The sequence below is a fragment of the Anopheles bellator genome, chromosome 2, assembly GCF_943735745.2.
Source record: "Anopheles bellator chromosome 2, idAnoBellAS_SP24_06.2, whole genome shotgun sequence".
Taxonomy (NCBI): domain Eukaryota; kingdom Metazoa; phylum Arthropoda; class Insecta; order Diptera; family Culicidae; genus Anopheles; species Anopheles bellator.
Genome location: NC_071286.1, coordinates 81,776,402 through 81,789,739, shown reverse-complemented (window position 1 = coordinate 81,789,739; position 13,338 = coordinate 81,776,402). Strand labels below are relative to the sequence as shown.

Below are 13,338 nucleotides of genomic sequence, written 5' to 3'. Positions count from 1 at the left end.
CAAATACATAGAGGGACATTGGAATCGTTCAATTGCTTTAAGCAATTCTTTCTACACAGTTCCATAGAAGACTCATGACCACGACACATTTAGTTTTTATTTGTTTATTATCTGATTTCGAACATATATTGTATTGTTCCCATTCGTTGTTAGGTTCAGTTTCACGATCCACACCCTCTTCCGGGCTCCATCTTATGTCTTATGCCAAACCATTCCATTCACAGGTGGTAACTTTAGGCGCCATGTCTGTGTAGCCGCGGGGGCCCTTTTCCCCCGGTTACTGCACCAGACCCACGATCACTGCGGCCAACAGGAACGATACGACGCTAGCGGGCAGCGAGGATGCCGCACTCTTGGCCCACTCGTGGCCCATCGTGTTGTTGAGGGCGGCCGCATCGGCCGGCGAGCGTTGTTTCTGCGACCGGATCGAGCAGGCATCACCGCAGTCTTCCTTTTCGCAAATGTCGCACAGCGAAGCCTTCGGTCCTTCGTAGAACTGGCGAGCGATGCGAGCTGCGGGAGGTGAAGAATGAGGCAATGAGTTAGGGGCACTTGTGCGACTGATCGGACTAGTGAATCGATCGTACAGTTATCGTAGTAATCGTAGATTACGACCGGAGCCGGCTTCTGCTTGGCGACCTTGTGCGTCCGGAAGGCAGAGATCGTGGGGCAAAGCTCGCGCTGATCCAGACTGTCAAAGTACAGCACCACCGTCGTGTCGCCATCTTTGGTTTCCACTTTCTGTTTGGGGAGAGGTGTAGGTTACCATTAGCCGGAAAGACAGATTGTACCCGTGGCATCACTCACCTTGATGAAGGGCATGTTCTCTAGCGAGGGTAACGTGTCGGAATCAGCAGTGAAGCCACTGGGAAAGCCCACCTCCATCACGGCCATGTTGGACACGTTCTGGCCGGCCGATGGGACGAAGCTGGTGCACACCGAGAGGTGCAGATGGTCCGGGTTCGAGTTGGCGTTCACCTGCGGATCCAGCACGAACCGGGGCCACTCGCCCGTCACATTCATGTTGTACTTGTACGCCAGCTGCACGATGGCAAACCCGGTGCCAGTGGCCTTCAGCTCGATGTGACGGGTCGCCGACGGTAGCTCGAGCTTCTGCAAAATCATACCATTGTCCGCGTTCACGTTCATCCTCTTTTCCTGGTTCTCGTTGATCTTCGCCACGATCATGACGTCATTGTTGGCCGACGAAATCTTGGCCGCCATCTTGGCGAGCGCCTGCAGTCCCACGACCGTGTCCTGGGTCGACTGGAAGCCACCCTTATCGTTACGCTGCCCGATCAACCACTTCATGACGGGCAGGGCGTCCGTATCGAGACCGGCCTCGATGAAGGCCAGCATACTGTACGCCGACATCTCCACATTCACCGAGTTCGGTCGGCTGTTCCAGGGATTCTTCGTGTCCGACTCTGGCACGGGTTTGTGCCACCATTTCGAGTCACTGTCGGTGGTGGCCTTGGTGTCCAGTTTCGACAGAATATACCCCTTCGACGAGTGGTCGGCCAGCTGCAGGGCGTACGCAGCCAACGCCAGGGCGTACGTATCGTCCAGCGACTCAGTGTTGCGGTATACGTAATCGATCGCTTTGTTGATGGTGTTCTTGTACTTGTCCACCAGATTGATGTTCTCGAGGAACGCAATCAGGGTGTACGCCGTCAGCGCCACGCCGCCGCCCGAACCACCCTGCATGTCCTTGTGCGAAACGACGCCCACCTCCGGGAAGCTACCGTTCGGGGCCTGGTGGTCACTCAGCCATTCGAGCGATCTGTCGATCACCGCCTCGTCCACCGTGATGTGCTTGGCCGCCTGCTTGAACGATCGCGCCACGAAAGCCGTCAGCCAGGTGCTGCCACTCTTGTCGCTCTCGCCGAACGCACTGAACGAACCATCCTTGTGCTTGTAGCTCAACTCCCGCTGGTATCCTGCCTCCATGAACTTCTTGGCCTTGGCCTCCACGCCAGCCGTCAGCTTGTTTGTCGCCTTCAGATAGTCCAGAATCACGATATTCGGTACAAAGTTAAGCATGTTCTGCTCACCGCACCCGTACGGCATGCGGATCAGGGAGTCCAGATTCTGGATCGTCGAACCGAGCACATCCCCGATGACGGCTATTTCGATGCGCGTCGATTCGGGGACGGCATTCTTCGGAATCTCCACCGTGAAGTTCTTCGTTGTCTCCTTGGTGGCCCGCAGATCGATAAAGGCGGCCTTGTTGATGTACTGCGGCAGGCCCTCCGGTTCGACCAGCAGTTGGCGCTCAACAGCATCGCCTGCGACTTTCGATGTTGCCTTCACCTTGATCGTGATGTGACCGAGCTTTTTCGGTTTCACCATAAACGACACCGACATGCCAGTGTTGGAAGGGATCGCTAGCCGCTTTTGGCGGAACAGCTCCAGCTCTGTCGGGAGGGGAAACATCATAAGAACATGAACCTAGGCTCAATGGATGGAATGTGGCACACTTACTGGACGGCGCGACGACTTCATTCTCGACGTCGGCAAACTCAAACTCCTGCTCGCTGTTCTCCAGCACCACGTCGGCCGTCAGATCCTCGTCAAGGTAGTTGAAGACCACGATCGGAATGGCCACCACCTCGCCGCGCTTGACCGAGTACGGCAGGTTGGTGGACACGAAGAAGGGCAGAAACACGTTCAGTTTGCGCGGTTTCTGCGTCAGCCCGAGCCCGTAAATCGGGTTTACCGAGAAGCCCGTGATGATCCACGAAGTGATAGTGTCGGGCACTTTCTTTTGGAACGTTTTTTCTCCGCTGAAGCTGTGTGTTTCGAATAGCGTAACGTTACTAACGGCCTGCCTATCTTCGGTTGAGAAGCGCTCGGGAGCCCCAGTGTTATTAGCACATTAGCCCAGGGGAATGTAAATGTAGTGAAGAAGAAGCCCAAACTAGTACGTGCAGGGACCGGATCGTGGGGGTTAGTCAATCATCGTTAGTGGAACTGGAATGGAATGAACGGGTTGATGTGGGTTACCTGACACCAGAATGAAGATCTATGGAAGTGATCGTCAAGCCTCCAAAAGCGACTTATTAGTGCACGCTTGCCATATGTGCAACTAGCTCTGGTGGATGAGAAGTTACTTGGGGGCCACAGTGAATCAGTGTGCGGTCGAAACCGACGTCCAATTAGTTCGCTCTCCGCTCTGCGCTGTTCCGGCGCTGCTTTCATCCGGCTCCGGTCTCCAAACGTTTGCGCAATTGCTTTCCGATTTCCGGCCGCGATCGGAACTCACTGCACACGTGTTAATCATTGCCACCGGGTAGTCGGGTTGGGGTTTTTTGGTTTAGCAATTTGCACACTGCGCGGTGGCGTTATTTGATTATTGAATTTAAGTGGTTGGTTCCGCGCCAAGCAAAAACACAGCGAACGGATCGGACGGATATTTACCCGGAGTAGGTATTATCAAATAGCCACGTATTTTGAATTTCCTGCGACAGGAAAAGGCGCGGGATGTCACGGTGTGGCCGCGGCAGTCGGCTGAACGCGAACGGGCCCGCCAACGGTGGCCGCGTGTTCGTAACCAGCACATGCTTCTGCATCGCACGCGGCTTTTCGATAGAGGTGTACAGCACGGTCCCATTCGGGGCTCGATGGAACTTATAAATCGGTGGCTCTAGCAACGTATTATTCGCTGGGGGCGAAACGTGGTGGGATACGGTAGTGAACGGTCAATGTCTGTGTAGTTCTGGGGGAGAAAATGTGCCGAATACACCTCGAGTCGAGCCATCCTTCCCTGATCTCCCTGATCGTGGATCGAGCACCTAGACCCCGGCATACAGTACACGAAGGCAGACAGAAAGAATAGAGACCATGCCCACCGATGGAACGCGCGCAAGGTATAGGAAGTGTGCAGAGTGGCAGAAGACAGCCGGTCGGTGACCGCGCCCAATACAAACCCTTCGGTGCTACCAAGACTCTCCCAAATCCAGCTCTCTGGAAAATCTTTGCGAACACCAGGCTCTGCCACACGCATCGTGGTGGTTTTTCTGACCACGTGTTCTACTCCGGGGCCTCCGGCGTCGAATGACGCGAACACAGCAATCGGATACGGTCGACCCACTAGCAATGATAAGAAGACATTTTCACGATAAAACAGACCGCGACGAGCACAAACAACACTTTGGAAATGAACAAAAAAAAACATGTAAACACCGGCAAACACGCTTAAACAACACAACGAACACGCAAACTTTGGCGCAAACTCAAGTACACCTGACGGGAGCGATCGTTTGCCAACTCCATCGCACAGGAAAATCGCCTCTGAACGGTCTGGTTGCCCTTTTGGCCATCCAGTAACGTGAAAATTCCCACCCACCGAAGCCGAAGTTACCGCGGTTATGGAGATTAGTGGACCTGCAGATGCCAATCGTCATGCTGTCACCAAATGTGCGCTAGCGAATGTGTCTTGCCAATGGGATGGAAAAGATTTTTAAACAGAACTAGAAAGATAGAATTTTTCTTCAGACTTTTTTTCAAACAAATTCAGACTCGTACCTGTTGCAGTTGAACAAAACCCCAATCTGTTGGATCTCTAATTTATCTTCCAATAAGTGTTATCAATCAATCGAACCGCAATCAGATTAGCATGCTTTCGTGGCATTACACATGAGCTTGGAACAGAAAACAGATAACAGATGGATAAGGCAGTGTTCAGAATCATCTCTCTCGTGAGAGAGAGCGTCACCTTTTCGGGACGATCGTTTGCCATAGCCACGTTTCGAGAAACTCTTTGCGAATCACCACGGGCACCATCGGGACACTGTACATACTAGCGCGACTTCGGGAGCGATGTCGGGTGCGTTTCCTCGATTTTCCCCTTCTATTTCCCCGCATAGCTGCCCCCTAATCTCCAGGCCGTACCGCGTTGTTTATGGAATAAAATGTAGCGATCTTGCGGAACACAAACAATAACCGAGTTTAAAATAGAGTTTAGAAGGTGAACATTGATCGAGGATCGTTTGCTAATGGGCTCTCATTCAATTTTCCTCCCGTACAGAAACTGGGGCAATTCTTATGTACTTGTTAGTAACCGCGTGTAACGCCGCAGAACCCGATGAGTTGGACTTTGATTGGATTGGACTTATCCACAGAAACGCGCCACAATAGATAGGAAAGGAGAAAATCCACCGTTTGGGAGCGATTGTTTGCTGACTCCATCGCACAGTGCAAATCCACTCTGACCGGCACATCGTGATTCTGGCCATCCAGTAACAAAATATTTCCCACCTATCAAGCCCAAAATACGGCGGTGTTACTATGGCGGTTAGTGCCCTGCAGATGCCTAGCGTCACCTAATGATGAACTGAAACGCTACAAAGCGCTAGGATAGAAAGGATATTTAAACAGAACTTGAGAGCGTAGTCCAGACTCGAACCTGTTGCATTAAAAAAACCCCAATCGGTTTAATCTCTAATTTATCTTCCAACAAGGGTTATCAATCTATCGGACCACAATCAGATTAGCATGCTTTCGTGACATTACACCTGAACTAGGAACAGACAACAGATAACATTGATAAGGTAGTGCTCAGAATTATTTCTCTCGTGAGAGAGAGCGTCACCTTTTCGGGGCGATCGTTTGCCATAGCCATGTTTCGGGAAACTCTTTTCGAATCACCACTGGCGGCGGTAATGGTGCCATTGGTGCTATCGGGACACTGTCCATACTAGCCGGACGTATGGCGGCTTTCATCAGAGGTCCCGGCATAGCTGCCCCCAATCTCCGGACCGGACCGCCTAGTTTATGGAATGAAAGGTACCGACCTTGCGGAACACATACAATAACCGAATTTAAAATGAAGTTTAGATGGCGGACATTGATCGAGGATCGTTTGGTAATGGGCTCTCATTCAATTTTCCTCCCGTACAGAAACAGGGGAAATTCTTATGCACTTGTTAGTAACCGCGTGTAACGCGACGGAACCCGATGAGTTGGACTTGGACTTTGATGGATGACACAGGAACGCGCCACAATAGAGAGGAAAGGAGAAATCCCACCTTTTGGGAGCGATCGTTTGCCACAGCCACGTCTCGGGAAACTCTTTACGGACAGCGGGTGGTGCCTCTCGGCTAAACTCCTGCTCGGGAGCTGCTCCAGCTAGACCTCTGACTGCAGCGATCTGATCGATTTGAATATTTGCCATGGGGACCGCTTGCATATAGTATACTTTGTGATAGTAGCGACCTTTCGTGGTAAACGATAAATAATGAAGCATCGACGAATGTAGCAGTTAATTTGAGTACATCTTTCCAATTGGGCGGTAGGGTGTAGTGGCTCCGTTACGCCTGGGCCATTTTCAAGCACACCAGGAAGATAATGCCGATCAACGTGCTTCCACTACACTCTTGATATTGCAATTAATTTTGCGTTCCAAAATATTGAATAATCACATCCTCCATTCAACTTCCCTCGCAACAAGTGGACCCTTTCTGTGCGCTTGTTAGTAACGACTCGTAACGCCATGCTCACACACGTAAGATGGAGGAGTTGGACAACATAAAAGTAAGCGCCACAATAGCTAAAAAAAAAGCCCACCTCCTGGGAGCGATCGTTTGCCATAGCCACGTCTCGGGAAACTCTTTGCGGACAGCAGGAAGCACTGCATATACACCACCCCATCCGGGAGCCGCTTTCATAAAGTAAACTTCGTCCTGATAGTGATCTTACGAAAGAAAACGATGAAGGATTAATACAACGTTGATCGCATCATACCTATGCCTGCAGCAGGCCTGATCACTGCAACAGTCACCAAAAAATAAATTCCTTTCTCAGTCTGGTGTCTGGTTGAGGTTCGCATTCGGGAAGGAAAGTCGGGATGGTTAGTATCTAACTAAACCTTACTTAGCAAATCGGGAAATAGAGAAATGGGCAAATGACTGTGAACAGTTGTGCAAAAGCTACGCTAGCATCCCACCGATCGCATACAGTTGGCAAAACTTTACACAAGAAAAAACCTATGCCACACGCACCCTGGAGCGGAAAATGTGTCCCATAGCCAGGTTTCCGGGAACGATTTTCGTGCCACCGGATCATTGGCCGCCGGACCGGCATCGACTACGTCGTTGAGAGCTATACTCGCCAGCATCGGCTTATGGGCGTACAGCACCGTATGCTGCCCCTTACGCATCTTCAAAATACTGGTCTCCTCTGGGAATGAAAATGCAGTTAGTAGCAAGCAGAATAAAGAAAGAAAGAAATAGAGAGAGAGAGGGAGGCTATTCATCCCCAAATCCATTGCATTCCGCTGTGGGACGCTTATCTCCGAAGGTTTCCGGTGAAGAAGCTTCTGTCCTTAAAACGCAGATAAAATATAACGGAGCGCTTTGGAAATCCATACAGGGACCATATCAAACTTGTTTTACCAAATTCCTAATGGGCGAACACAGGTGTAAAACTGAGTACTGTACAGTGGCACTGCGTGTTGGAAATGTGTAAGACACAAATTAACTCTACATAGAGAATACGCAACTCTACCGATAGACCATACACCAGGGACCAACAAACAAACAACAAAAAAAGGAGATAAGTTAATGGAGCTAAAAACAGTACGAACCCGTCCTCGGTACCGGCGCTGTACCAAATCCACGCTTCCGGAAACTCTTTCCGGACAGCGGGGGCTGCAGCACTGGCACCCGCACCGCTTCCCACCGCGGGAGGAGCAGCGAACGCAACGGCTTGCGGTACTGCAAACGCTAGGAAGGACGAAGCTATTTACGTGTCCCAAATTATAGTAACATTCTGACGATTCCAACGACAGCAGGAAGCCAATCTTCTGAGTTCATTTACAAATGTTGGTTATTTACCTCGCCCTAGAGTAAATGAGGTACCGCGCGATCATGATGAGGCTCTGGTATGGTACTCAATCACCATGAGAGAAAGAGACAGTATGTGTTCGTGTTGATGTGTACTAAGCTAACTACTATACTTATAAAACACCATCACAGGATGCTCGAACTAAAGACACCACAAAAATGTTTACCAGTACAGTAGTACCGTCCCAGAATGAGGGCCAGATTCAAGTATACACCAGCGAATGGGTAACCATGATAGGCAGCAAGCTGCTACGGACACCAACCTCACATTTGCCAGCGTGTCCCAGATCCAAGACTCTGGGAACGATTTTCGGACCATCGGCAACGCTGATGACTCCACAGCCGTGGCAGAGTTCGCCGATGCAGGAGCACTTAACAATTCGACATCAGAAACCTCTTCGGCTTCCGCGCGAATGTCTAATCGATCTCCACCGAGAGAGTCGTAGTCAACTGTCAGAAACGATGGAAAAAACGATCAAGGGTTTCTAACTAATTTCCAGCCCTCAGTTTCTAGCGATTCGATAGGAGTAGGCGAAAGGATAACCGGATTAGGATACACGACCGAAAGGACACCAACGGGAGGCGTATGGGAAGATTTCTGTGCAGAAGAAGGTGATTGATTGCAAGGTGATACCGACCCATCCTGGTCTACTGCCCAGATCCACGACTCTGGGAACGATTTTCGGACCATCGGCAACGCTGATGGCTCCACAGCCGTGGCAGAGTTCGCCGATGCAGGAGCGCTTAACAATTCAAGTTCCTCGGCTTCCGCGCGAATGTCTATTATACCCCCAAATAATCGATCTTCAACAGGATATTCGTAGTTAGCTGTCGGAAACGATGGAAAAAAGGATCAAGGGTTTCTAACTATCTTCTAGCTATCTGTTTCTAGCGATTTGATAGCGATAGGGCAAAAGGATAACCGGACTAGGGTACTGGCGTGCATAGCGCATAGCTTGCGGTAGTTTCTACATCGACCGAAGGGACACCAACCAGGAAGCGTATGCAGGAGAAGGCGATTGATTGCAAGGCGATACCGACCCATCCTGGTCTACTGCCCAGAGCCACGACTCTGGGAAAGATTTTCGTACGCGTGGCACCGATGCAGCTTGCGGCACCATCGGTGATGCCATGGCTCCCGTGGTGGTAGTGAGTGGAGAAATCGTGGAGGTGATTGTGAGGAACGGGGTTCCGCTCTGGGTAGTCCAGTAAACTGCAAAAGGACCTTCGTCGGATTGGAAAGGGTCAGTAGAGGACGTTTCACTTGATCTTACGTCGGTTTCCAGTGCTACTCCCGGATTTTTGTTCCCACTGTAACTTACAGCCTTCTTTGGTGTTCTCAACAAAATGCCACTAATCTAGAGATACCTCTCTCGCCCTTTTGAAGGATAACTGTTTCGTCTCTTGCTTGAAACGACATGGTGACTTGGATGGTACATGGCTCTTGTGTCTTTTGCTTTGACACTTCGCAAGGAGCAGGGAGTACCGTTTGGACAACTCTAACAAATTGAGTCTTTGAAAGACTGTTCAATCCTGTCGCTGGATTGGAGCGTCCATTACACTCTACTCGCAAACTCGCAACCGATTGCTCAGGCAGATGGCATTTCTGGCATACTTACGTGGGGGATCGTTGGCGTTTGATAAGACGAATGCACCGACGCTCTGGAAGGCAAACGTTCGGTACTTGTTACAAGCCATCCTTTTGGTCCGAGAAGGCTACAATTTGCTTACCGAAAAATCTCGATGGTCACCCCAAGGGCGCCACGAGAAACTCCTCTTGCGGCGGTAGTAACCGTACGAACGTTCCTCGTACTTCTCGAGCTCGCTAAACACGTCCTCCTTCGTAATATCGTTACCACTCTTCAGCAGCAGCACACTCTGGTCAACTCCCAGCAGCCCCACGTACGAGTCGGGGTTCGTGCTGACAGTGATCTCCACGTCCTGGCCGGGTTTCGATTGCTCCTTCGAAAGTGTCACCTTCATCTGCAAGGGGTTGATCGTTGCTTCAGTATCGCTCCAGCCACAAACAACGTCCTGACCCGTACTTACAAAGTTCTGAAGCTCACTATCGAACTGGATCACCTTGCTGTCGCTCACCATGTCACCGTTGGGGGCAATATAGTAAACGACCAGCTTGGCCCGCGGTACCATCGCGAAGATGGCAGGAAACTTAAACGTATGCAGTGTGGTTTCCGGTACCGCCACCGTGTTGCTGAGAAGTACATCACCCCGTCCCAGCAGCTGATAGGTGAAAAACTTCATCGGTGCAGTAGCGGCCACCTCTACGACCACATCCTTACCAACCGTCGGTCTGTATTGGGGAGGACCGAAAAAGATTAGTACACTGGCCAACCTGTGGAACGCTCGTCCACACCAACTTACACTTCCGTTAGAACCCTGGCCCGAATGTATGAATCCACCTCAGAGTCCGCCTTCGAAATGCCGCTCAAGTAAAAGTCTTGGCCGAGATAGGTTGCCCTCAGGTTAATGTAGGTACCGTTGACATCGGTGTCGACCACCAGCTTGGCCATCCCGTTCGCATTAAGCGTATAGTTTCGCTTTATCGGCGTTGATTCGTATGTTGTTTGCTCCACCTCGACCGGGTTGGCTGTGTCCTGCACAGGGCTGCCGTCCTGGAACGATACCTTCAGCCACGCCGTGTACGGCAGACCGGGCTTGAAGTTGTCATCCGATTTGACCACCTCCATCTTGTACCGACGATCGTGCACGGTCACCTTGACCGTGGCGTTCTGCTTTCGCCCCGTTAGCTCCTCCTCGACGACCGCATCGATGATGACGTTCCGGGTGTAGTCACCCTCCAGCCGCAGCTCCTGGCGCAGATCGAACTCGGCCGAGCCCTTGCCATCGATCGGGATCACCTTGCGCGTGATCACATCCTTCTCGAACGGTTGCACATAGTGGAAGCCGAACTCGGGCCGCACCGATATGGTGGCCTCGCCCTTAACCGGCTTCCCGTACGTGTACTTCGATCGGACGATCGCCTTCACCTTGCCATCCTTGAACGTCGTTATGCCGGGCGACTCGATCGTCACCTCGAACTTGGGCAGCACGTATTCGTCCACCTCGAACATTTTGCGGTGTGTCTGCGAACGAAGAATCAGTAAGTTTCGGGCTTCAACAAGTCCGTGGCCAGATACCGTAAGTTACCTTTCCCAAGACCTCGACGTAGATGGTCCAGGCACCGAGAACCGGCGCCGTGGAGAGGGTCAGCTCCGATTCGAACACACCCTTGACTAGCGCCCCATCCTTCCATTGCTTGATGCGATTGCCCTTGCCGTCCTCGATGTGGACCCCGACGTGGTCCGCGTTCGCCAGTGGCTTCGTGTTGGGGTCCAGCACCAGCGCACGGAACCGCACCGTATCGCCCGGTTTGTAGATCGATTTGTCCGTTTGCACGAACACCGAGAAGCCTTTGGGCTGGAACTCCAGGCTCGTTTCATTCTTGAAGGTTAGCCCCGATAACCCCTCCGCCACCAGCTTATAGGATCCCTCGGCGATATCACCGATCTGGCCGGGCGGTTATTGGGCTGTTAGATTACGTTACCCAACTCTCCTCTCTAAGCGCTAACGCCACGGCTCTACTTACAGCGAACGGTACCAGGCGAGTTTCGCCCCTGTTTAAGGTTATTTCTTGCCTCTCGATAAGGCTGTCTTCGGTAGTGATGGCGATACTGAAACGGACCGGCTCCGCCACGTCCTGGTTGGTCACCGAAACGTGGTACTCCGAGTTTGGCCGCAGCAGCTTCGCTCCGACCACCGTGTAATGGCTGCAACAAAAATAAATTGATAATAAACAAATGTTTACCACAAACTGGATAACGTGTCCCGTATGACCACGGAACGTGCCGAGCAGTAGATATTCCACGCTTCCTACGGCACGGAAGTAATAAACATCACATCCTAACTCAGTGTGTAATTTTTAATAACCTCCGGGTGCGGGATGTAAAAATTGATTACGATCGCGCGGGCGATAAGGCAGGCTGCGTGTTTAGGTTGGAAATTCCAGCCTAAAATGATGATGCATTGCGCACGGCTATAACGCTTTCATTCTGATCCACCTCTACTGTAGGACTGTAGCAGTACTTAATGTACTTTTTCCGCCATAGATTACTGTTCCCGAAACGATCGAGGGAATTAACACACCGGCCGCTTTGCAATTACGCAGTGACGGTGGATCCCGGAACAGCTACAATGCGCAGCTACAATTGACGTGCAATGCGACAATGAGTCTTTCTCCAATTCTCCTCTCTTTAGCCTTTTAGCAGCGTGAAATCCAACAGCCTGATAGAAGCCGCCCATCTGTGAACGGAACGGGCGCTCATTGCCCCTCCAGTGGACCGTGGCAAGCGCGATCTTAATATACTAAATGAGCATAAACATTGGCGATCGTCCGCCAAACGGCGACCTTCGGCGTCGTTCCGGAGGCGTATTCCCGGGTGTGTTACGCAACGATGCGCCCTTCAGAATGTTCCAGCGCAGCGATCAGTCAAGGTCAGACGGTTGCGATGATGCACCCCGTGCCCTCGTTGCACTGAATTCGAAGCGATTTTACCCGTTGCCGGAAGTCCCGGTTTGGCGTTGTGGAATGATCCTCGCTAGAGGATCAGAAATCTGACGCACGTAGGCCGTGGGGACCCTGTGGCAAGGTAAACACGCGAAACAAAGAGCCGTGATCGGTCCCCACGCAAACGCGTTTGAATCATCGTGCCGCGGACAGAGCGAGAGAGAGAGAGAGAGACGATGAAATTTGTCACCCCAAAGGCCTGACTCAATGCGTCCGCCGACGCAATATACCCGCGTCACGGACTGGTGTGTGCCGAGGTTTGTTGTGTTGGACCTTCTTGACCAAAAACGGAAGATCGGCGCCGCGAGCGTCCAAAAGTGGTCTGACCACTTTCCGCCCGGCGCACGAAGCTTTCGTCATCGGCGAGCTACCGTTGGCGGAACCGTGGAGTTGTTTTTGCGCGTGTTGGAGACGAGTCCAGCGAGGTGGTACTAACCCTGTCGCGCTGGCCCGTGAACCGGTTATGAAGCTAACCAGCGCAAGGAACAGCAGCGATGGCCGCAGGACCCTCGATGGGGTCGTCCGGAGTCGCATCTTGGCGACCGCACTTCCTCTGCTCTGGAGCAATAGAACAACAATCAGTATCACAAACACCTCGAGGATGCCCACTTTTACCGCACCCCTTTCTCGGCACTTTCTCGGTACGTAATCAACAATTGCTCCTTGGTCACCGCACTACAGATGAGATCACTAGCCTTACGGGGGTGGGTGGTAAGCACAGATTGAACTGACCGAAACACTCGCGATCGGGTTGAAGCCGGAACACGAACTGAACCGACGGCCGGTACGAAAGCTATGCTTTATAGGAAGGTCTCGGTTACGATCGATCGGCTGCCGATCGCGTGTTCGTCGTCGGGTTTGTGTTATGGTTACGAACGATCGGAACCGGTCCCGGCACCCCCGTCAGGG

At 51.8% G+C, this 13,338-nt stretch overlaps 1 protein-coding gene across 3 annotated transcripts; it reads right to left on the bottom strand.

Annotated features, from left to right (window-relative positions):
* Positions 1-83: 83 nt before the first annotated feature.
* LOC131211874 (thioester-containing protein 1 allele R1-like) lies at positions 84-13,166 on the bottom strand. 3 transcript variants are annotated; one of them, XM_058205534.1, is made up of 13 exons: positions 13,050-13,166; positions 12,866-12,987; positions 11,452-11,632; positions 11,013-11,372; positions 10,227-10,948; positions 9,894-10,155; positions 9,576-9,827; positions 9,464-9,506; positions 6,030-6,216; positions 2,485-2,792; positions 808-2,417; positions 588-741; positions 84-513 (listed from the first exon to the last, which is right to left on the bottom strand). In XM_058205534.1, exons 2-13 carry the CDS (start codon positions 12,961-12,963, stop codon positions 278-280), a joined length of 4,413 nt encoding a protein of 1,470 aa, XP_058061517.1. In that variant the 5' UTR covers positions 12,964-12,987; positions 13,050-13,166; the 3' UTR covers positions 84-277. The 3 variants fall into 3 exon arrangements, with proteins under 3 accessions (XP_058061517.1, XP_058061516.1, XP_058061518.1); XM_058205533.1 differs by lacking the exon at positions 6,030-6,216 and adding an exon at positions 5,594-5,795; XM_058205535.1 differs by lacking the exon at positions 6,030-6,216 and adding an exon at positions 3,930-4,092.
* Between the last annotated feature and the right edge of the window lie 172 nt (positions 13,167-13,338).